This window comes from Ranitomeya imitator, chromosome 5 (genome assembly GCF_032444005.1).
Source record: "Ranitomeya imitator isolate aRanImi1 chromosome 5, aRanImi1.pri, whole genome shotgun sequence".
NCBI lineage: Eukaryota > Metazoa > Chordata > Amphibia > Anura > Dendrobatidae > Ranitomeya > Ranitomeya imitator.
In genome coordinates, this window is record NC_091286.1 from 97,995,836 (window position 1) to 98,021,797 (window position 25,962).

Here is a 25,962-nt window from a genome sequence, read left to right on the forward strand (position 1 = left end):
GTGCCGCTGTAACGTGTACAGTGTGTGAAGGTTCCGCTGCAGCAATGATTCCCCCTGTAAAAGCTGTCATAGTGCCCGGCAATGGGGGAGGCAATGTGGCGTCCTGTATCTGGTATGGTTGGACTAAGAAGAGACTTGACAAGGTGAGAAAATCTGCAAAGCGCCTCTGTACTGAGCCCAGTGTGAATGTCCGCCAATACGTGACCTGGGGGTTAATTGACTTCCCATGATACTGTCTGTATGCGATAGCGTAATTAGACAGGAGCGGAGGCTTCCAGCTGGTGTGCAGTGCCACGGTCTAGGCTAGCGCTACAGAAATCCAGAACGCCACACAACAGTATCCGGGTCACTCCATTGCTGCAGGCGGCACAGTGACAGGAGTTGTTCGGTCCGGAGCCGGCGCTGGTGTCTTCTGCTCTGGGTGTCTTGTTACAGGGAGTTCCTCAAATAAAGGTTCATGTAACTAACAGGCTGTGTATTACTATAAATATGAATATTACACCATTTTTTCTTTAAAGTGAATGCATTCCAATATCCTCAAAAATATATCATTCTTGGAAAACTCTTATTAACCCCTTCACCCCCGGGCAATTTTGTGTTTTCATTTTTTCCTCCCTTTCTTCCAAGCCCTGTGACTTTTTTTTTTTTCATTTTTCCACCAATATGGCTTTTTGAGGGCTTGTTTTTTTTTTGGGACAAGTTGTACTTTTGAATAACGCCATTGATTTTACCATATAATGTAATGGAAAACGGAGAAAAAAAAATGCAAGTGTGATGAAATAGCAAAAAACTGTGCAATTCCAAAATAGTTTTTTTTTTTTTATTTTTATTTACGATATTGACTTTGTAGTAAAAGTGACCTGCCATTACGATTCTCCAGGTCAGTACGAGTACGCAGACACCAAACATGTCTAGGTTATTATTTATTTAAGTGATTCAAAAAAAATTCCAAAATTTGTAAGAACATTTTTTTTTTTTTTTTTTTTTGCATTTGTCGCCATTTTACAAGACATATAACACTCTAATTTTTCGTGATCTGGGACTGGGTGAGGGTTTCTTTTTTGTGTCCAGGGCTCATGTTTTTATTGATATTATTTTGGGGTAGATACGAAGTTTTGATCGCCTGTCATTGTATTTTATTGCAATGTTGCAGCGACCAAAAAACAGTAATTCTTAAGTATCAATTCTTTTTTCTCTTTATGCCATTATGCGATCTGATTAATTTACTCTATATTTTGATATACCAGACATTTTTTAACACAGCGATACTAAATATCTGAATTTTGTATTTGTTTTTTATTGTTTAATTTTTAATTTTTTTTTTTTTTTACTTTAAGGCTGGAGTCACACTACAGCGAGATACGGCCGAGTCTCGCAGGTTAAAACCAAGCTCTGGCACCGGAACTGCGGAGCGTGCGGCTCCATGTATTGCTATGCGGCCGCATGCTCCGCTCTGGAGTGCCGGTTCCAGAGCTTGGTTTTAACCTGCGAGACTCGGCCGTATCTCGCTGTGTGTGATCCCGACCTAATAGTCTCCTTAGGATGAGCTCTGCTTCAAGTTTCCTATCGGCTGTGCTCGCAGTGCTTCAGTCGGCAAGACATTTTTGCGTTACTTCTTTTAACTACTTCAGAGTTTCCAAGCACTTCAGTGGTTAAGACATGTTATAAGATGTAGTTTTCATGGTGCTGTGCATTATTCTGATCTTATGACACACTTTTGCAGCACTTTTTTTTTTTTTTTTAGGCTATGTGCACACATTGCAGATTTGGGTGCAGAATTTTCTGCACAAAATCCGCATCTCCTGGCAGAAAACGCAAGTGCAGATTTGATGCGTTTTTATGCGGATTTTGTGCGTTTTTGTTGTGGATTTTGCGTGGATTTCATGTATTTTTAACCCCTGCGGATTTCTATCATGGAAGGGTACAGAAACGCAGCAGATCCACACAAAAGAAGTGACATGCTCCTTTCAATCCGCTGCGTTTTCCATGCGGAATTTTCCGCTCCATTAGCACAGCATTTTTTTTTCCTATTGATTTACATTGTACTGTAAATCACTTTGCGGATCTGCGCGGAAAAAAACCCTGCGGATCCGCAGGAAATCCGCAACGTGTGCACATAGCCTTAGAGGAATCCACCTGAAAAAGACGCAGTGTGTACATACCCCTCAAAAAGCATTGTCTCATCATAAAAAGTTTTCAACCTGAAAATTATTCTATGAACGCCTCAAAAAACTCTGTATGAACATAGTTTAAGACACACCTATACTTCCACTACTAAATTTACATCTTACGGTATTTTGCTTCTGCATGGATTCCACGTGTATAAGTCCATTGTGCACGTACCTTGGTGTTCTAAAGGTATGCGCACATGACGGCTTCTGAAAAACTCACCAGATTAGCTCATGTCTAGGAGAAAGACACATTTAGAAGACTCTTTTGTCCTGAAGCTTCTTTTTTGGGTCTTTTTGGTCGCTTTTTGGCAACATCATTGGCCACCAAATCTGAAATATACTATCCAGTGGCTTTGAAGCTGAAGCCGCCTGAATAATGGTGTCAGTAATTTCTTTTGACCACGTTTCGTATTTGGGAACCTAAAGCCATTAAAAGAACCTCAAAAGTCTGAACATATGAACAGCAAGTCATTTTTACATTGCAGTGCATATGCTCATTCTTTTTAGCGTTTATTAACTATTTCAAGCGGGTTTTTGAGCTGATCCACCTGAAAAAAGACATTGTCTGCACATACCCTAATGAAGACTGGTTTAGACACTCTATGCAACTCAGCTGAAATTATCAAAAAGTCGCATATACGCTCCTGTCCTGCTTCTTGCTCAGCAGTCCTTCAAGGGCTTACATCTGAATAGACGAAAAAAAATACTTATCAGGTATTCCCCCGATGTAGCCATTGACTTAAATGAGGCAAACAGACTACTTTTTAATCTGTTTGATCTGACCCTGGAATTTCTCTTTGGCTGTCCCTTTGTCTTAACCCTTTGTCATTGATGTACTCTTCTGGTTTTTGACCTTGAACACTTTAACTTCCCCATTTCACGACTTGCCCGTAACAAGTGGCTCCAAGTCACAGGAGCGTGATCCACCATGTACTGTAGTATAAGACTTTTTTTTAAAAAATTGTAAAGTTTAACTGAAGTTATTTTGACTACAGTCATACAAAAACTGGCCTATAGCAGTTTCTTCTTTAAGTTGGTCAGCTATCAGACGGAGTCTTGTTTGGCATACGGCTGTCGCTTTTGATTCCACCCCCAACTGCCAGACACCTGTGATGGTGGTTTGTCTTCTGTGAAAACAGAGGATCAGGCATGTTAGGCCGGGATCACACATGCGAGAAACACGTCCGTGTCTCGCATGTGAAATCCAAGCTCTGGCGCCGGCACTGTGGAGCGGAGCGTGCGGCCGCATAGCAACACATGGAGCCGCACGCTCCGCTCTGGAGTGCCGGCGCCAGAGCTTGGATTTCAAATGCGAGACACGGACGTGTTTCTCGCATGTGTGATCCCGGCCTTAAAGGGATTGTCCACTACTAGGACAACCCTTTCTTGAACTAAATGGCCCAGATAAAATAAGAAAACCTATGGTTACCTGCGGTGCTGTCGCCATTCCAGCGGTGTCGGTACTCTTGGTCGCAGAGCTCTGGTGCGGCGTTGTGACACGTAGTAACCAGAGCACAATCAGCGGTGTCATCACTGTCCCCATCTTCATATGGATTGAACATGCTGAGGAAGTCAGAAATCAGCTGCAGCCTGGACTTCTTTTTCATGTTCAAAACGTACGAAGGTGGGGACAGTGATGCCAGCGCTGATCGCGACTGCGAGTGCCGACACCGCTGGAACGGTCCCGGCACAGAAGGTGAGTAAAGGTTTTTTATTTTATTGGGGCCAAATATTTAGTTCAAGAAGGGGTTGTCCTGGTAGTGGACAACACCTTTTAGGCTATGTGCACACGCTGCGGATCCACAGCGTTTCCGCAGTTGCGGGTCCGCAGCAGTTTCCCATGCGTTTACAGTACCATGTAAACCTATGGGAAACGCAATCCGCAGTGCACATGCTGCGGAAAAAAATGTGCGGAAACGCAGCGGCTTACATTCCGCAGCATGTCACTTCTTTCTGCGGATTCTGCAGCGGTTTTACAACTACTCAAATAGAAAACCGCAGTTGTAAAATCGCAGTGAAAACCGCAAAAAAAAAGCGGCATGTCCGCGGTAAATCCGTGATAAATCTGCAGCAAAAACGCAGCATTTTTGCCCTGCAGATTTATCAAATCTGCTGCGGAAAAATCCGCAGTGGACCATTCTACGTGTGCACATAGCCTTATAATTCAACATACTCGATCATTCTTTTCATCAGGGGAGTGTTGTGACATGACAGAAATAAATCACTTTAAGGCCGGGGTAACAGGGACATTTATTCTCTCATGCAAGAGAAACTGCAATCAAACTCTGATCCGAGTGTGATCTGATTCTCTCGTAGCACAGGTGAGGAGAAGATGGAGAGCGTTATTTCTCCATCTTTTCCATTGTCTGAGTCTGCGGATGTCAGACTGCACTCACCTGAGAGAAATGGAGCACACTGAAGAGAAGATGGAGTCCACATAAATCTGACTGCAGTCCGATGTTTTCACCTTACCCATAGACTTGAATGGGTGAGTGGCATCCAATTTCAGAGTAAAATTGCAGCATTCTGCTATATTTTTCAGTGGCATATTCTGTCAGTGGAAAAAATTGTGCATCAGCACTGCCCCAATGAATAACATTGGTCCGTGTGCTATTTGATAAGAAAAAAATTCAGATGGCATTCGCCCGATGTTGACGCTCGTGTGAGCGAGCCCTTAAACTTATTTATTTCTGCCCTGTCCTAACACTCCCCTCATGTCACTCTCAAATTTAAAGACTAGGCAGAGAACCCCTTTAATGTTTTCATTTGTTTGCAGATTCCGAATTTCAAGTGTGTGCTCCGTAACATGCCCGATCCTTGTAAGTATATCTGCATTGTTTATATGTCACCTTTTAAATTCAGTACTGCAATAGGAGTCTTAAAGGAACCTGTCAGCAGGATTGTGCTCAATAACCTACAGTGTCAGGTTGGTGCTGTTATACTGATTACAATGATACCTGGGAGATGAAATCCGTCTTGTGGTTGTTGCTTAGTCTATTTCCAGTAAAGGTACCTTCACACATAACGATATCGTTAACGATATTGTTGCTTTTTGTGACGTAGCAACGATATCGTTAACAAAATCGTTCTGTGTGACAGCGACCAACGATCAGGCCCCTGCTGGGAGATGGTTGGTCGCTGGGGAAAGTCCAGAACTTTATTTCGTCGCTGGATCACCCGCTGACATCGCTGAATCGGCGTGTGTGACACCGATCCAGCGATGTCTTCACTGGTAACCAGGGTAAACATCGGGTTACTAAGCGCAGGGCCGCGCTTAGTAACCCGATGTTTACCCTGGTTACCATTGTAAATGTAAAAAAACAAACAGTACATACTTACATTCCGGTGTCTGGTCACGTCCCTCGCAGTCAGCTTCCCGCACTGACTGTGAGCGCCGGCCGGCCGTAAAGCACAGCGGTGACGTCACCGCTGTGCTTTACGGCCGGCGCTCAGTCAGTGCGGGAAGCTGAAGGCGAGGGACGTGACCAGACACCGAAATGTAAGTATCTACTGTTTGTTTTTTTACATTTACAATGGTAACCAGGGTAAACATCGGGTTACTAAGCGCGGCCCTGCGCTTAGTAACCCGATGTTTACCCTGGTTACCCGGGGACCTCGGGATCGTTGGTCGCTGGAGAGCTATCTGTGAAAAACAAAATCCAGCTCACCATACCGACATTCCCAGGAGCTCGGAGCACGGAACCGCTGTGTCAGGGCGTGGACGAACAGGAAAGGGAAGGAGATCCAGCTCAACGAAATAGTGAAAAATCCATAGTTTATTTCACTTAAAATATAGTGAAAGGACAAAACATCAGCATACAAAAAAATTAAAACCAAGGTCAACGCGTTTCCGGTGACTAAGCACCCTTAATCATGATACCTGGTACAAGACATGTCTATACTTTTATACTAGTATCCGGTCATCACTCCGGTGTTGCAATTGGTAGAATTGTCTAATCAAACAAAAATAGGCACACATGATAATTGAAAGCAAGACAAGCTTGATGGAAAGACAAAAACAGGTGTTTTGACTAAACAGAAATGCAGAGAAATCAAAACACAAAATACAAAAACTATATGCAAAATGAAAAATAATAGTAACATTACAATAATCATTAAATAAATCCAAAAATATGATAGTAAAATAGTATGTACAGTGTCATATGTCATGAACCCACATAATAATACAGAAAGAAACCATATTAGTTTACATAGACACAAACTCATGTGAGTTCTAAAGAGAATAAGACATACATGTGAATCTCATAATGAATAGAACTATAAAATTCCCTAGTACCTTTGGAAATAGCGAGCTCACAGACAACCATAGATGGAAAAACAGAACAATCAATGGCAAATCCATTCAATCTTAGATTTATTTCACGTCAAGACCGTAAGTGCATAGAGTATCTAGATTTAAAATTAAAGGGGATACTTAATACCCTGATTGTTACTTCTACTTTTCGGAAAAACACAGCAGGGAATACAATATTGCGTGCAAACAGTCACCATCCTAAACATACTATTAAAAGTATCCCTATAGGGGAGATGGTAAGAGCAAAACGTAATTGTAGCACATTGGAAGATTATTCCCAAGAGATTGAGGGCATAAAGGGTAGACTTGTGCAGAGAGGCTACAGTGACTGGCATTTAAAAAGAGCAGAAAAAATTGTCGCTCGACGACCTCGTTTTCATAGTAAACGACATCAAAATTTATCTCCTCAAAATCCAATCACTGTGGTCTTCCAGTATAGTAATCAATTTAATGCTATCAGAAAAATATTGACTAATAATTTGACCATTCTTAAGGAAGATGCTGATATAGCCCAAATTTTAAGTAAAGGATACAGAATTGTGTCTAGAAGAGCTCCCTCTTTGGGCTCTAGTTTATCTCCGAGTTCTCTTCACACCCACCCTGTACAACCTTCTCATTGGCTCAGCACAAAAGGTTTCTTTAAATGTGGTGCGATGGCATGTAAAACTTGCAAATTTTCTGGTAAATGCTATAATTTCACCGATGCCAGTAATCAAAACGTTTATCCCATCAAGACTTTCATGAATTGTAACACTAAAAATGTGGTATACATCATGGAATGCATGGCATGCCATCTTAAATACGTGGGGAGTACCATACGGTCTTTAAAAACACGTATTCGTGAACATATTTATGATGCTGAAAATATTAGTGTCAATAGGAATATTTCACAAGTTTCACAACACTTTATTAATTATCATCACTCTAACCTTGAGTCACTTAAAATTTATGCAATTGAAAAAATTCATAAACCATTTAGAGGAGGAGACATTGAGGTGACCCTGAGAAACAGGGAATCATGGTGGATCTTTAAACTCGGAACAAGAATTCCACATGGTTTAAACAAAAGGAAAGATCTCATGCTCTTTTATTAGTATTCTGAGGGCTTACAAACTATAAAGTTGCTTTTTTGTCATCTAGTAACTAACTAAATCTGTAGTTTACATTTCCCATATAATTAATGACTCCTTTGTAAGGCTAATAGCTATCAATTTGCCCTTTTGTTTCCCCTTGCTGGCCGGCCGCTGTTACACTGTCACGGCATCTGCAGCTGTGCTTTTACCTATTTGCTCTAACCTAGTTTGGCTGCTACAGCTCCCTGTCTGGGAGATTCCTGCCATTGATTGTTCTGTTTTTCCATCTATGGTTGTCTCTGAGCTCGCTATTTCCAAAGGTACTAGGGAATTTTATAGTTCTATTCATTATGAGATTCACATGTATGTCTTATTCTCTTTAGAACTCACATGAGTTTGTGTCTATGTAAACTAATATAGTTTCTTTCTGTATTATTATGTGGGTTCATGACATATGACACTGTACATACTATTTTACTATCATATTTTTGGATTTATCTAATGATTATTGTAATGTTACTATTATTTTTCATTTTGCATATAGTTTTTGTATTTTGTGTTATTTTTGATTTCTCTGCATTTCTGTTTAGTCAAAACACCTGTTTTTGTCTTTCCATCAAGCTTGTCTTGCTTTCATTATCATGTGTGCCTATTTTTGTTTGATTAGACAATTCTACCAATTGCAACACCGGAGTGATGACCGGATACTAGTATAAAAGTATAGACCTGTCTTGTACCAGGTATCATGATTAAGGGTGCTTAGTCACCGGAAACGCGTTGACCTTGGTTTTATAATATTTTTTTGTATGCTGATGTTTTGTCCTTTCACTATATTTTAAGTGAAATAAACTATGGATTTTTCACTATTTCGTTGAGCTGGATCTCCTTCTCTGAGCTATCTGTGTGACAGCTCTCCAGCGACCAAACAGCGATCGGCATCGTTGTCTAGAACGCTGCAGCGTCGCTAAATGTGACGGTACCTTTAGTCAGATTCTCGTATCCCAGGGTGGCCTGAGGGAGGGTCTTTATGTGGTGCTCTGCTTAGCTATTCAAACGGATGGTTTATCCATCAATTACCTGCCCCCTATTTTGCATAATGCATATCTTATCGTTTTGAAAACAAAATTACATTTATCATGGGGGCGTCGTCTGCGCTGTAGAATGATCGGATCTATTATATCCATGTATTCATTTTATTTAATTACGTAAATTTCTTGCGGGGGGGGGAAATTGTTCTCTAAATAGCGCCAGCCGCGCTTGCGCAGTAGCATAATTCAAAACGTGTTAGATGCTACTGCGCAGGCGCGGACGGCGTCATCTTGGTGGAGACAAATGTTTTTTTTTCCTCTAGCAAAATGGCGGTGGCACCTGCGCAGTAGCATTTATCTGCGATCGCCTGCAGAAGGGGATTTTTTTTCCAAGCTATATATATAATATTCATTTGGTAAACCAGGGGGCAGGGCACTGAGGGATCAGTAAAAAGAAAATGATTCAGCTCACCCTTGTGATGGTATTCTCACAGCCCATGAGAAATTTGATCTGAGCACGGAAACGTCTCTGCTTGACGCCAGGTACTTGTGCATGAAAATGAAGGTATCCAGCTCAGGAAACTGTGGACTAAGAGCACTATACGTGTTCAAAACGCGTCCAGTTATTCAAGACATTCCTTCCTCCAGTATGCACTGGTTTGTCAAGCAGCTTACTTTTTAAATTTGTCCAAATAAAGACTTTTGATTTTATTTCCTGAGCTGGATACCTTCATTTTCATGCACTGAAGGATCAGTGACCTGTCAGAAGCCATACTGATGAATAGCTAAGCAGAGCACCACAAAAAGACCCCACAGGCCGCTCCGGAGCACGAGCATATCATTAACTGAAAATAAAGATTAAACAACAATCACAAGACGGATTTCATTTTTTTATTATTATTATTTATTTATATAGCACCATTGATTTCATGGTGCTGTACATGAGAAGGGGTTACATCAAAATACAAATATCAGTTACAGTAAACAAAACTAACAATGACAGACTGGTACAGAGGGAAGAGGACTCTGCCCTTACGGGCTTACATTCTACAGGATTATGGGGAAGGAGACAGTAGGTCGGGGGGGGGTTGCAGTAGCTCCGGTGGTGTTGAGGGGGCCGTGTGGTCATTACAGGCCGTAAGCTTCTTTGAAGAGGTGGGTTTTCAGGTTTCTTTTGAAGGATCCAAATGTGGTGGATAACCTGACATGTTGGGGCACTGAATTCCAGATGATGGAGATATTTGGGAGAAGTCTTGGAGGCGATTGGGTGAGGAGCGAATAAGCGTGGAGGAGAGAATCGGGTCTTGGGAGGACCGGAGATTACGTGATGAAAGATATTGAGAGATTAGTGTGGAAATATACGGAGGAGAAAGGTTATGGATGGCTTTGTAGATCATTGTTAGTAATTTAAACTGGATACGCTGGGATATTAGGAGCCAGTGAAGGGATTTGCAATGAGGGGAAGCAGGAGTGTAGCGAGGAGAGAGATTAATTAGTCAGGCAGCAGAGTTAAGGACGAACTTGAGGGGTGCGAGAGTGTTAGAAGGTAGGCCACAGAGGAGTATGTTGCAGTAGTCGAGGCGGGAGATGATTAGGGCATGCACGAGCATTTTGGTAGAGTGAGGGTTGAGGAAAGGACAGATTCTGGAAATATTCTTGAGCTGGAGGCGACAGGAGGTGGTGAGAGCTTGGATGTGCAGTTTGAAGGACCAAGGTGTCATTTTAATCCGTAATAACGCCGCTGACCTGACACTGTGTGTAGGTTACTGTGCAGAATCCTGCTGGCAGGTTCCCTTCACAGGTGAATTTGCAACTGTGCCACCTATTTTATTTTACATACGGTAATTAAAACCAGATAGTAAAAAGATTTTTATTTTATTTATATACTGTTTATTTTTTGACTGTAGCTTTTTTATTCTATTTTCTATATATGATTATGAGGGCAGTTATCCTGCCTCAGCTTTTACTAGGCAGCATCCACACATCCATGTGTCATGGTCCGGGACAATGGCATGGTGTGACATAGTGTAACTGGATCCCTCTAGTATTCATTCCAGGTACACCAACAACCTAATTTGAATTGGTCATGAAACCAGTGGTGTCAGCCATTTCTCAAAAGTGTCACAGGAGCCGTTTGTTAATGCAACAACGCCAGATTGCATGTGCTACTGTGAGAAGCCTGCGTGGCCTTGTTACCATAGCTGGCAGGGTCTCCTGATTTGTCTTCCATTAAGCAGATATGGGACCTCATTGGTCAGCAATTGCAAAGAGAGCTGCCAGCAGCGGATCTTGCTGATTTCCGTATCTAAGTGCATTCAGTGCTGCAGAACATTCCTAAAACAACCATTAACATCCTCATTGATAACATGCCAAAGCGTATAAGTGCGCATACTTCCGTGCACAGCACTTTAACTCAATGCTGAATGAATCAAGATTGTGGGTTATAAATATAAAGTATGACTGGTGGAGAAATATTTAACTTGATTTGTCTGTGTCTTTTTTTTCAACCTGTGTAACTGTTTTGAAAATTTTGTTTCCATTTTTTTCATCATTTGCATGTCCGTAACATATCCTATGTTCATTCTATGATTTCCATAATTCATCTTTTCCTTCTTGGTGTTGCAATTTCGATGTTGAGGAGAGAGTGTGTGTAATTTAAAAAAAATATAAATATATATTTTGATTTATGAGTACATTTAACATAAAAAAAATTGATTTCCACAGGTTGTTCACTTTATGGGGTGCTGCATAAATTAAAGGGAACCTGTCACCAATTTTGTCATATATCATCTAAAACTATGACCTTATTCAGCGCTTGGGCTGGATTCTATAACTAGTTATATAACCCCCTGACTCCCCCTGTATACACGCCAAAAACATTTTTAAGTTCTCCCGTCCCGTACTGTATGGTAATCCTATCAGTCCGGTCCTTCCCACCTACTTCTTGCCGTCCTCCTTCTTTGATTGCTGTGGACGACGCCTCTTGTCATCCATCTTGCTGAGCGAAATCTCACGCCTGTGCACTATACTTTATCCTACTATGGGCAGAGCTGAAAAAATAAGTGTTCATGCGCCGGCACACTTCTTTCCAGCTCATGTGATGACCCCTTTAAACAAATTCGCAAAATGCATTCTAAGCAGTCTTGACTTTCTACAGCCCAGCACTTCATTACGTGTCCTCTTTATTACTGTTCAATTGTGCCACTTTTTGGACAATCTGTCTTGATATAGGAAAACATTTACCTTCTGATATTTGGATAGGCCACATCCAAAATCTACTGAACAAATATAATCTGTGCTTGTTCAGTTTCTAATAATGCCAGGTTCCTGTTGGCACAATTCACTGTATCCTATGGAGATGTAATGTAGTACTTAAGCAGGGAATTACATCTACATCTATAGTAATAGCTCCAAAAACAAGCTAAGAGTATTTCCCTGCTTTTGACACACTTGTAAAAAAAAAAGAACTCATTATGAATATACCCTAAACCTATGTTCACACAGAGTTTTTTATGTGGATTTTTTTATGGATCTGTTCCCTCCATACTTAAAATTGACAATAAACTGGAGTTTATAATCAGATAATCAGCATACAGGCTGACACAATATCCGCAGTGGAATCTGATTTCTGCATCTTTCGCACTCCATAATTAAAGAGAATGTGTCATCAGAAAAGTACCTACTGTTTAAATCAGGTTTTTTATTATACTTTTTTTTTTTTTTTTTTCATTTTGTCATTTTTTTCTCGATATCACAATCTATATCAAAATTTGAGATCAGAAATCTTGCAATTTTTCCAGTGATTTCTGCGTCTTGTTTATAATCTAATTTTGCTGTTTCAGGAAATTTACATAAATGTTAGCACCAATAGACAGACCCTGGCTCTACCCTTTAAATTAAAGCATCTAATGAGCATGTGTAAAGATCACTGTGAAGGGAGGGGCAAGAGGGTCAGCTTTGACATCACCTTTTTAAATCATTGTGATTGGTGGATCATGTGCTGTCAGCTATGTTTAGAGGTTTTAGCCGCCATTGTAATTTTGCCTCTGATGATAAAGAAACTCCTGTAAATTATTTCTGAAAGGACAGGAAGTAGGAGTCTAAAAAAAACTCCAGTGTGAAAAGTGCAAGATTTCAATTTTTTTAATTTTTTTTTTTTTTTTTTGGAATACATATCGTAATATGAAAAAAATGTTTTAAACATTTAAATGGCGTTCCTAAACTGCCCGGCGCCCATACGTAGCTGAGCACCACGTGGAGAAAATGAACTTTAGGCTATGTGCACACTTTGCAGATTCCACTGCGGATTTTTCCGCAGCGGAATTGCAAAATCCGCAGTGAAAACCCATCGCGGTTTTTACTGCGGATTTATCGCGGTTTTTACTGCGTTTTCTTCTGCGGATTTTCAACTGCAGTTTTCTATTGGAGCAGCTGAAAATCCGCAGAAAAGAAGTGACATGCTGCGGAATGTAATCCGCAGCGTTTCCGCGCGGATTTTTCTGCAGCATGTGCACAGCGTTTTTTGTTTCCCATAGGTTTACATTGAAATGTAAACTCATGGGAAACTGCTGCGGATCCGCAGCGGTCAAATCCGCTGCGGATCCGCAGCAAAATCCGCAAAGTGTGAATATAGCCTTATTCTCCCCTGCAGCATTTGGTTTCAGTCACAGGGGCGGCGCCGTCGCGGGTCCAGTATCCAGAGCGGCAGCTGTAATCGCGCCCACAGCCCTGCATTGTCAGGACCAATAACGTGGTTCCAGAGTATTCTCAGAGCGGTGACTCAAATAAGAGAATAGGGCAGCCCCACGGCCAAAATCCTGAAGGATGACAGCTGACCTGCATTTATCCAACCAACCATTTATGGGATCCATTTTTCCCTATTATAAATTTTGTTCTAAAACAGTATTTTAGTGGAATTTTTTTTCCACATCTAAATGTTATAAAGTTTTGTGAATCACCTGTAGGTTAAGAATTCTCAGTACACCCCTAGATGCATTCCTTGTGGGGTCTAGTATCCAAAATGGTCTCGCTTGTGGGGGTTTCTGCTATTTTGGCATGTCAGGGGCTCTGCAAATGTGCCATGCATTCACAAAATATTCCAGACAAATTTACCCTCCAAAAATCAAATATCGCTCTTTCTTTCCGAGTCCTGCTATGGGCCCAAACAGCATTCTTTGATCACATATTGGGTATGTTCGTGTTCGGAAAAAATCGCGTAACAAATTATGCGTCCGTTTTTTTTTTTCTTATTAGTGACGAGCTCAAGTGCTCATTACTCAAATTTTCCTAGGGGGCTCAGGTATGCACCAAGTAGCGCGGGTGTTCAAGTGACATGTTCGAGTCCCCGCTCCGCATGTTTCATGGATGTTAGACAGCTACAAAACATGCAAGGATTGCCTGACGGGCTGCTGCATTTGCCGAGAGTAGGTGTCGTGCGGCGACCCTTACAGACCTGCAAAGAATAATGGCAGATCCCAGTGGCTGCATTAAAAATTATAAAAAAAAAATTAAAAAAATACCCAATTCAATACAACACAAGTTAAATCAACATGTTATAATTATTTTTTATTATTATAGCGCCATTTATTATAATTATTATTTATTATTATAGCGCCATTTATTCCATGGCGCTATACATGTGTGGAGGGGTATACATAATAAAAAAACAGGTACAATAATTTTAAAGAATACAAGTCACGACTGGTACAGGAGGAGAGAGGACCCTGCCCGCGAGGGCTCACAGCCTACGGGGGATGGGTGAGGATACAGTAGCTGAGGGCAGAGCTGGTCCTGTGTGCTGGTTACTGCAGCTTGTAGGCTTGTCATATGTGGTCATGAAAGTTAAAATTAAACCTAATAGAAGAAGAAGAATATAAGCTTTAAGTTGCATAATGTTCTTAGCCTCACACTTTTTGCTTCAGCCAAAACTTTACAACTATGCTGCAATCATGTAATATTTGTTATTTTCACTTCTGAAATCTAGTCACAGCAAGAGAATCAGTATGGCTACCGTTCATGGCATCAGAACTGCAGTGTGACAGCAAGACCATTGTGATAGGGCACAGCTCCGGAGCAGCGGCAGCCATGAGGTATGGATAATCCCTTGTGCCACCTTACAATCATTCAATAGATCTACATAAAACATATGGAGGAACTGAATGTAACCCTGCAGTATGGGACCGAGATTCCAGTTGACTGCTTCTATATTTTCTCTATGTATTGTAGGTTTGCCGAAACACATCAAGTCTTTGCAATAATTCTTGTGGCAGCGTACACTTCTGACTTGGGAGATGAAAACGAACGAGAAAGTGGTATGTTAATAATTACAGTACCCAAACAACTTTAATGGAATATATCACCAGGTTTTTGCTACCCCCAACTGAGAGCAGCATGCTGTAGGGGCAGAGACCCTGATTCTAGCGATGTTTCACTTACTAGGCTGCTTCTGCAGTTTTGATAAAATCACAGTTTTGTCTGCTGCAGATCTAGCAGTTCTCTAAATGCTGAGCTCTATATAACCCCGTCCACACCACTGACAGATTTCTGTGTACACTGTGCATAGGCAGAAAGCTACCAGTCAGTGTTGGGAACAGGGCTAGACTGAGCTCATGAATATGGAGCATTACATGCTGTGGCGTAAGGGGTGCCCTAGAGTAAAATTTGCTGTGCTTTACGGCCGGCGCTCACAGTCAGTGCGGGAAGCTGACGGTGAGGGGACGTGACAGACACCGGAATGTAAGTATGTAGTGTTTTTTTTTTTTACATTTACAATGGTAACCAGGGTAAACATCGGGTTACTAAGCGCGGCCCTGCACTTAGTAACCCGTTGTTTACCCTGGTTACCAGTGAAGACATCGCTGGATCGGCGTCACACACGCCGATTCAGTGATGTCAGCGGGTGATCCAGCGACGAAATAAAGTTCTGGCCTTCTAGCTCCGACCAGCGATGTCACAGCAGGATCCTGATCGCTGCTGCGTGTCAAACACAACGAGATCGCTATCCAGGACGCTGCAACGTCACGGATCGCTATCGCTATCGTTGTAATGTTGTTCAGTGTGAAGGTACCTTTAGGTGAGTGATGATAGGTGAGAACCAGTGAGATACACTGCAGGAGATGAGACGTAATGGGGTAACTAGTACAGGTTGTAGGACGAGGAGCCGGGTAACTTCTTGTTTTGTAACAGGCTCAAAGATGGCAAGTGAGCTTGAAGTGCTGGAGAGAAGGGGATTTAGGCACTGAGGCACTTGGGCAAAAATGTCCTTATGGATGTGGTTGATTTTTTTTTTTTTTTTTTTTTTTTTTTTAGTGATCCTCACTGCTGAAGTTGGTGTCTGTGGCCTGTGTTTTAGGGAGGGAGTGTAAAATTTTGAAAAGTTGTTTAGGATTGTTAGCTAGTAATGTGAGTGGTGAAGTATGACTGTTTTGCCAGATGAAGGACAGAGTTAAGTTTTCAGCATGAACTTATAATGGATGAAATCCTCTGCTAAAAGCAATGTTCTCCACTGACGCTCAGTGCACCTTGAGCACCGCTGAAACAAACGTGTTTGCATCGTGTGTCAGGGTTGCCATTGGGTCTTTCTGCCTGTATTAGGTGCTGTTTCATCTAGGGCACTCTGCAATGTATTATTGTAGTGTGACAATGCTAAGTCTGGACAGGAGTGGGAGAAGATTGGAGCTAAAGAGGAGTGTAGGTTGTCCAGAAGCTGTTGGGTACTAATGGTATGTGTATTCTTATAAGTGTGGTAAGTGGGGGTGTCCTGGGCGAGGAGACAGTTCTTGACAGAGGAGGAAAGAAGAAGTTGGGGTCAGAGAGCGGGAGAGGGAAGCTAGTAAAGTCGTGCACTGAGCAGATCCAGGAGAAGACCAAGTCCAGGGTATTCCCGTCTTCATGCGTAGAAGAGTTAGTAACTGAGAGAGGCCGAATGAGGAGGTTAGAAAAAGGAGATAAGAGGTAGATTGGGAGAGGGGATCGTCGATGGGGATGTTAAAGTCGCCCATGATGAGGGGGGGGGGCATAATCTGCCACTTGCAGGTAGAAGAGTTTGAAGAGTCTAAGGCTATGTGCACATGTTGAGTAAATGGATGCAGAAATTTCTGCATCATTTCTTCATCTCTTGGCAGGAGAAAGGCAGCTGCAACAACTTGCATATTTAAGTGAAGTCAATGGTGAAAATGTACAGAGAATTGACATGCTGCAAATTATTTCTGCACCAAATCTGCAAGTCAAAAATAAGCACCGTGTGCATGACACTTCAGGTTTCTCATTCAATAGCATCAGGTTTTGTTAACAAATCCGTGCGTGAAAAATGCAACGTGTGCACATATTCTAACAGTGTGGACTCCAAAGGTAGGAAACGTGAGTGAGGGTTCTGTGGGAATAACCGGGAAAGCACATTGTGATGAAAGGGGCAGACCAACTCCTCCACCTTGTCTGTTCTCAGGTCTCTGAGGCAGTATGTGAAAATTTCAGCCCACCTATAGTATGTATAGTGGATTGATTAGGGGAGCACGGTGGCTCATTTATTATTATAGTCATATACGTTTTACTCTGATGCTGCCGCATTTCAGAGAAAACATACAAGTAATATCCAGCTGTGGATACAGCCAGGAATATTAGGTCAAATCTGATCCCCAGTGGCTTCCCTCTGCCATAGACTGACTGCAGGCCCCTGCGTTTGTATTTCGGATAGTTGATATTGACATGCTGAATCCTGAAGTAGGTGTGTAAAACACGCTTTCACTCTGCTTGCCGATTCCAGCGGTCGTCTCATGATCACTAACATGCGATTTGCAGACTTATGATCATGTGCTTCTCTCATCTGTAAATTAGAACAATGAGAGAAGCAGGAGAAGATGACGCGAGCGTGACAGTTCCATAGAAATACACAACACTGTCATGATCAGGTCGGTTGAGGTGCCCGGCCAGTCCGTGCGATGCGATTGTCGGCTGTGTTATACACATCCATCTGACGGTGCCCTTAAAGTAAGATTCACACTGAATATTGTCACTGATGTCAGGATCTAATATTCCCAGCTGAACACTGCGCAGAGCATAATTCTGCCACTGTGCGCCCTGGTGCCAGCTCTTATACAGGAAGACAACACACCCAGCCATTAAAATAATTTTATTTATATAGTACCAGCACTTTACAATTAAGCGGGGACATGTACAGACAAGAACAATACACAGTAACAGTTACAGGCAGGGCCGTATTTAGAGTTTCTGCTGCCCTAGGCACTTTTAGTGCTGCCTCCCCCTTTGGTGAGTGTGACACTATCGGCAGTGACTTTGGCAAGAATCGCTGATGCGAAAGTCGCCTTTTGCAGCAGATTCGGCAGTTTTTCTGCATCTGCCGCGTAACGGATCACTTACGGCAACACTGCGTTTGGCTTCATTCATTCCCTATGGGATTTGCGGGACTTGCTGTGATCTGGCAAATGCGGTACCATACCTCCCAACTTTTGAAGAAGGGAAGGAGGTATAAAGTTTGTGGCGCACTACGTGCGCCGCGGCAAATTTTAGGCCACGCCTCTGACCACACCCATTTCACAACTAGTCACACCCATATCCACGTCCCAGCCACACCCATTTAGCACTGCTTATCACACTGTTTCATATGCAATAATTATAACCCCAAAAAAATATGGCCACACAGTGCTCCATACTGTATAATGGCCACACATGATGGTCAATACTGTATAATGGCCACACATGATGCTCCATACTGTATAATGGCCACACATGATGCTCCATGCTGTATAATGGCCACACATGATGCTCCATGCTGTATAATGGCCACACATGATGCTCCATGCTGTATAATGGCCACACATGATGCTACATGCTGTATAATGGCCACACATGATGCTACATGCTGTATAATGGCCACACATGATGCTCCATACTGTATAATGACCACACATGATGCTCCATACTGTATAATGGCCCCACATGATGCTCAATACTGTATAATGGCCACACATGATGCTCCATACTGTATAATGGCCACACATGATGCTCCATACTGCATAATGGCCCCACATGATGCTCAATACTGTATAATGGCCCCACATGATGCTCCATGCTGTATAATGGCCACACATGATGCTCAATACTGTATAATGCCCCCCTCCCATTTTGTATGCATGGCTCATCTCCCCCCATCCTGTATGCATGGCTCATATCCCCCCCCTCCTGTATGCATGGCTCATATTTCCCCCCCTCCTCCTGTATGTATGGCTCATATTCCCCCTCCTGTATGCATGGCTCATATTCCCCCCCTCCTGTATGCATGGCCCATATTCCCCTCCCCCTCCTGTATGCATGGCTCATATTCCCCCCCTCCTGTATGCATGGCTCATATTCCCCCCCTCCTGTATGCATCGCTCATATTCCCCCCCCTCCTGTATGCATCGCTCATATTCCCCCCCCCTCCTGTATGCATGGCTCATATTCCCCCTCCGCTCCTGTATGCATGGCTCATATTCCCCCTCCGCTCCTGTATGCATGGCTCATATTCCCCACCCCCTGTATGCATGGCTCATATTCCCCACCCCCTGTATGCATGGCTCATATTCCCCCCCTCCTGTATGCATGGCTCATATTCCCCCCCCCCCTCCTGTATGCATGGCTCATATTTCCCCCTCCTGTATGCATGGCTCATATTCCCCCCCCCCCCCTCCTGTATGCATGGCTCTTATTCCCTCCCCCTCCTGTATGCATGGGTCATGTTCCCCCCGTATGCATGGCTTATGTTCCCCCCCTACTGTATGCATGGCTCATCTCCCTCCCATTCCATATGCATGGCTCATATTCCCCCTCTCCTGTATACATGTCTCATATCCCCCCCTCCTGTATGCATGGCTCATATTCCCCCCCCTTCCTGTATGCATGGCTCATATCCCCCCCTCCTGTATGCATGGCTCATATTCCCCTCCCCCTCCTGTATGCATGGCTCATATCCCCCCTCCTGTATGCATGGCTCATTCCCCTCCCCTCCTATATGCATGGCTCATATTCCCCCCCCCTCCTGCATGCATGGCTCAAATTCCCCCCCCCCTCCTGCTCCTGTATGCATGGCTCATATCCCCCCCCCTGTATGCATGGCTCATATTCCCCCCTCCTGTATGCATGGCTCATATTCCCCCCCCCCCTCCTGTATGCATGGCTCATATTCCCCCTTCTCCTGTATGCATGGCTCATATTCCCCCCCCCCCCCCCCCCCCCCGTATGCATGGCTCATATTCCCTCCCATCCTGTATGCATGGCTCATATTCCCCTCCCCCCCCCTCCTGTATGCATGGCTCATATTCCCCCTTCTCCTGTATGCATGGCTCATATTCATTCCCCCCCCCGTATGCATGGCTCATATTCCCCCCCTCCTGTATGCATGGCTCATATTCCCCTCCCCCTCCTGTATGCATGGCTCATATTCCCCCCCCCCCCCGTATGCATAGCTCATATCACTCCCCTGTATGCATGGCTCATATTCCCCCCCCCCTGTATGCATGGCTCATATTCCCCCCTCCTGTATGCATGGCTCATATTCCCCCCCCCCCTCCTGTATGCATGGCTCATATTCCCCCTTCTCCTGTATGCATGGCTCATATTCCCCCCCCCCCCGTATGCATGGCTCATATTCCCTCCCATCCTGTATGTATGGCTCATATTCCCCCCCCCCCCCCCCCTCCTGTATGCATGGCTCATATTCCCCCTTCTCCTGTATGCATGGCTCATATTCCTTCCCCCCCCCCGTATGCATGGCTCATATTCCCCCCTCCTGTATGCATGGCTCATATTCCCCACCCCCTCCTGTATGCATGGCTCATATTCCCCCCCCCCCCCCCCCCCCCCCCCCCCCCCCCGTATGCATGGCTCATATCACTCCCCTGTATGCATGGCTCATATTCCCCTCCCCCTCCTGTATGCATGGCTCATATTCCCCCTCCTGTATGCATGGCTCATATCCCCCCCCCCTCCTGTATGCATGGCTCATATTCCCCCCCCCCCTTCCTGTATGCATGGCTCATTTCCCCCCCCCCCCCGTATGCATGGCTCATATTCCCCCCTCCCCCCTCCTGTATGCGTGGCTCATATTCCCCTCCCCCTCCTGTATGCATGGCTCATATTCCCCCCCTCCTGTATGCATGGCTCATATTCCCCCCCCCTCCTGTATGCATGGCTCATATTCCCCTCCCCCTCCTGTATGCATGGCTCATATTCCCCCCCCCCCCCCGTATGCATGGCTCATATTCCCTCCCATCCTGTATGTATGGCTCATATTCCCCCCCCCCCTCCTGTATGCATGGCTCATATTCCCCCTTCTCCTGTATGCATGGCTCATATTCCTTCCCCCCCCCCCCGTATGCATGGCTCATATTCCCCCCCTCCTGTATGCATGGCTCATATTCCCCACCCCCTCCTGTATGCATGGCTCATATTCCCCCCCCCCCCCCGTATGCATGGCTCATATCACTCCCCTGTATGCATAGCTCATATTCCCCTCCCCCTCCTGTATGCATGGCTCATATTCCCCCTCCTGTATGCATGGCTCATATCCCCCCCCCCCTCCTGTATGCATGGCTCATATTCCCCCCCCCCCTTCCTGTATGCATGGCTCATTTCCCCCCCCCCCCCCCGTATGCATGGCTCATATTCCCCCCTCCTGTATGCGTGGCTCATATTCCCCTCACCCTCCTGTATGCATGGCTCATATTCCCCCCCTCCTGTATGCATGGCTCATATTCCCCCCCTCCTGTATGCATGGCTCATATTCCCCTCCCCCTCCTGTATGCATGGCTCATATTCCCCCCCCCCTCATGTATGCATGGCTCATATTCCTCCCCCCCCTCCTGTATGCATGGCTAATATTCCTCCCCCCCTCCTGTATGCATGGCTCATATTCCTCCCCCCCTCCTGTATGCATGGCTCATATTCCCCCCCCTCCTGTATGCATGGCTCATATTACCCCCCCCCCGTATGCATGGCTCATATTCCCCCCCCCCTCCTGTATGCATGGCTCATATTCCCCCCCTCCTGTATGCATGGCTCATATTCCCCCCCCCCTGTATGCATGGCTCATATCCCCCCCCCCCTGTATGCATGGCTCATATTCCCCCCCTCCTGTATGCATGGCTCATATTCCCCTCCCCCTCCTGTATGCATGGCTCATATTCCCCTCCCCCTCCTGTATGCATGGCTCATATTCCCCCCCCCCCTCCTGTATGCATGGCTCATATTTCCCCCCCCCCTCCTGCATGCATGGCTCAAATCCCCCCCCCCTCCTGCTCCTGTATGCATGGCTCATATCCCCCTCCTGTATGCATGGCTCATATTCCCCCTTCTCCTGTATGCATGGCTCATATTCCCCCCCCCCCCCCCCGTATGCATGGCTCATATTCCCTCCCATCCTGTATGCATGGCTCATATTCCCCCCCCCCCTCCTGTATGCATGGCTCATATTCCCCCTTCTCCTGTATGCATGGCTCATATTCCCCCCCTCCTGTATGCATGGCTCATATTCCCCTCCCCCTCCTGTATGCATGGCTCATATTCCCCCCCCCCCCCCGTATGCATGGCTCATATTCCCTCCCATCCTGTATGCATGGCTCATATTCCCCCCCCCCCTCCTGTATGCATGGCTCATATTCCCCCTTCTCCTGTATGCATGGCTCATATTCCCCCCCTCCTGTATGCATGGCTCATATTCCCCTCCCCCTCCTGTATGCATGGCTCATATTCCCCCCCCCCCCTCCTGTATGCATGGCTCATATCCCCCCCCTCCTGTATGCATGGCTCATATTCTCCCCCTCCTGTATGCATGGCTCATATTCCCCCCCCCCCTCCTGTATGCATGGCTCATATTCCCCCCCCTCCTGTATGCATGGCTCATATTCCCCCCCCCCTCCTGTATGCATGGCTCATATCCTCCCCCCCTCCTGTATGCATGGCTCATATTCCCCCCCTCCTGTATGCATGGCTCATATTTCCCCCCCTCCTGTATGCATGGCTCATATTCCCTCCCCCCCCTCCTGTATGCATGGCTCATATTCCCCCCCTCCTGTATGCATGGCTCATATTCCCCCCCTCCTGTATGCATGGCTCATATTCCCCCCCCCTCCTGTATGCATGGCTCATATCCTCCCCCCCTCCTGTATGCATGGCTCATATTCCCCCCCTCCTGTATGCATGGCTCATATTCCCCCCCCCCTCCTGTATGCATGGCTCATATCCCCCCCCCTCCTGTATGCATGGCTCATATTCCCCCCCTCCTGTATGCATGGCTCATATTCCCCCCCCCTCCTGTATGCATGGCTCATATTCCCCCCCCCCTCCTGTATGCATGGCTCATATTCCCCCCTCCCTCCTGTATGCATGGCTCATATTCCCCCCCTCCTGTATGCATGGCTCATATTCCCCCCTCCTGTATGCATGGCTCATATTCCCCCCCCCCTCCTGTATGCATGGCTCATATCCCCCCCCTCCTGTATGCATGGCTCATATTCTCCCCCTCCTGTATGCATGGCTCATATCCCCCCCCCTCCTGTATGCATGGCTCATATTCCCCCCCCTCCTGTATGCATGGCTCATATTCCCCCACCTCCTGTATGCATGGCTCATATCCTCCCCCCCTCCTGTATGCATGGCTCATATTCCCCCCCTCCTGTATGCATGGCTCATATTTCCCCCCCTCCTGTATGCATGGCTCATATTCCCTCCCCCCCCCTCCTGTATGCATGGCTCATATTCCCCCCCCTCCTGTATGCATGGCTCATATTCCCCCCCTCCTGTATGCATGGCTCATATTCCCCCCCCCCTCCTGTATGCATGGCTCATATTCCCCCCCTCCTGTATGCATGGCTCATATTCCCCCCCCCTCCTGTATGCATGGCTCATATTCCCCCCCCCCCCCTCCTGTATGCATGGCTCATATTCCCCCCCCTCCTGTATGCATGGCTCATATTCCCCCCCTCCTGTATGCATGGCTCATATTTCCCCCCCCCTGTATGCATGGCTCATATTCCCCCCCCCCCCTCCTGTATGCATGGCTCATTTCCCCCCCCCCTCCTGTATGCATGGCTCATATTCCCCCCCTTCCTGTATGCATGGCTCATATTCCCCCCCTCCTGTATGCATGGCCCATATTCCCCCCCCTCCTGTATGCATGGCTCATATTCCCCACCCTTCCTGTATGCATGGCTCATATTCCCCTCCCCCTCCTGTATGCATGGCTCATATTCCCCCCCCTCCTGTATGCATGGCTCATATTTCCCCCCCCTCCTGTTTGCATGGCTAATATTCCCCCCCCCCCCTCCTCCTGTATGCATGGCTCATATTCCCCACCCTTCCTGTATGCATGGCTCATATTCCCCTCCCCCTCCCGTATTACTTGCTCATATTCCCCCCCCTCCTGTATGCATGGCTCATATTCCCCCCCCCCCTCCTGTATGCATGGCTAATATTCCTCCCCCCCTCCTGTATGCATGGCTCATATTCCTCCCCCCCTCCTGTATGCATGGCTCATATTCCTCCCCCCCTCCTGTATGCATGGCTCATATTCCTCCCCCCCTCCTGTATGCATGGCTCATATTCCCCCCCCCCCCTCCTGTATGCATGGCTAATATCCCTCCCCCCCTCCTGTATGCATGGCTCATATTCCTCCCCCCCTCCTGTATGCATGGCTCATATTCCTCCCCCCCTCCTGTATGCATGGCTCATATTCCTCCCCCCCTCCTGTATGCATGGCTCATATTCCCCCCCCCCCCCCCCCCGTATGCATAGCTCATATTCCTCCCCCCCCCCCTTCTGTATGCATGGCTCATATTCCCCCCCTCCTGTGTGCATGGCTCATATTCCCCCCCCCCCTCGTGTATGCATGGCTCATATTCAGCCAATCCCCCCCCCCCCTTCCCCGTGTGCATGGCTCATCTCTCAACGCTCCTGCTCCCATCTTGCATGGCTCGGCTTACTGTCCTACTTCATCCCCCCGTCCCTCATACTCACCTTTCCCACACCGTGCAGCCGCGCCGATCATCCCTCTGGCTCTGTCCCGACTCCCGGGCGCAGCACCTTCTTCCTAAGTGAGCGGTCATGTGGTACCGCTCATTAACGTCATGAATATGCGCATATTCATGACCTTAATGAGCGATACCACGTGACCGCTCACTCAGGACGAGCTGCAGACGCTGAGACCAGGCATCGCTGGAGCAGGGTGAGTATGACGTCTTCAAGGAGGGTGGGAGGCAGGCGGGCGGGCAGCCGGGCGCCCTGGGGGAAGACTGGAGGGCGGTCGGACGGGAGGTGACCCAGGACTTACACCTTCGGGTGTCTCTGTCCGCGGGACGGACTGGAACAGCCAGAGGGCTGCAGTTTGACCAGGTCTAATCTATGAGCCCTTGTAAAATCTATAAAATGAATTAAAAGGGAACCTGACAGCTAATACATGCTGCCCGTTCCAAGGTTATTAGTTGGGTGGTTGTCAGTGTGTTTAGCCCAATAGATGGGAATAAGCATTCTTACAAAGGGTTGTCGACTATTGGCTTATCCAAATGTGTCATAACACATAAATAATTCAAATGAGTTAGTTCACAGGAATAAAATATTTACTCTAAATTGCAAGTAAGCCATTTGCCAATTGTGAACAACTATCATTTTCTCCCAGGTTATTTCAGTCGTCCTTGGCAATGGGAAAAGATTAAATCCAACTGTCACCATATTATCCAGTTTGGCTCCACAGATGATCCATTCCTTCCTTGGCACGAGCAGCAGACGGTTGCTGATAATTTGGGTGCCGAGTTGCACAAGTACACCGATCGCGGACACTTTCAGAATACGGAGTTTTATGACCTTCTTGACGCTACAAAGAAACTTATTCCCACTCCAGTGTAAAGACGATTATGCACTGTCCATCCGGCTATTCCGTGCTGAGTATTAACATGTCCTGTCCCGATTTGGGACATTGTCTAAGTTTTATATTGTCATGTAACTACTTTTCCCTCATCTGTTACACATCCTGTAAATAAATCAAATTAATGACCATGTTACTGTATTGCCTCAAATTCTATCAATCTTTTTTTGTAACAGTTACCTTAACATTTGCTGCATTCTGTTACTTTGTACCATCTTAAAAGACTGTAGAGGCCCTCACTATCAATGGATGGAACAAATGTATATTTTTGGCTGTTTAAACCTTCACAACCCATTATTGTTATTAATCGCTGATGCATCAGAATTGTAGACAGGAGCATGTGTCTGCACTATATGGAGATTCATAGTGTGAACAGAGCCTAAGGTTCCACTAGGACAGGCCGGTAATTGTAAAAAAAAGTTTCCTTTCAGATTTGCTAAACAGCACCCGGTCCACGAATGGTTGG

General features: G+C 45.7%; 1 protein-coding gene across 1 annotated transcript; it reads left to right on the forward strand.

Annotated features, from left to right (window-relative positions):
• On the forward strand, positions 1 to 25,629 carry RBBP9 (RB binding protein 9, serine hydrolase). Its single transcript, XM_069768952.1, has 5 exons — positions 1 to 143; positions 4,948 to 4,990; positions 14,571 to 14,676; positions 14,813 to 14,898; positions 25,251 to 25,629. The coding sequence occupies exons 1-5, from the start codon at positions 45 to 47 to the stop codon at positions 25,475 to 25,477; spliced, it is 561 nt and encodes a 186-aa protein (XP_069625053.1). The 5' UTR covers positions 1 to 44; the 3' UTR covers positions 25,478 to 25,629.
• Positions 25,630 to 25,962: the final 333 nt, after the last annotated feature.

What these genes read in the sequence shown, in the direction of transcription:
- RBBP9 (XM_069768952.1), top strand. Translation starts at nt 45, where the DNA reads ATGATTCCCCCTGTAAAAGCTGTCATAGTGCCCGGCAATGGGGGAGGC. An exon ending in CTAAGAAGAGACTTGACAAG is followed by an intron (nt 144 to 4,947) that starts GTGAGAAAATCT and finishes ATTTGTTTGCAG; the next exon opens with ATTCCGAATTTCAAGTGTGT. An exon ending in CCGTAACATGCCCGATCCTT is followed by an intron (nt 4,991 to 14,570) that starts GTAAGTATATCT and finishes TCTGAAATCTAG; the next exon opens with TCACAGCAAGAGAATCAGTA.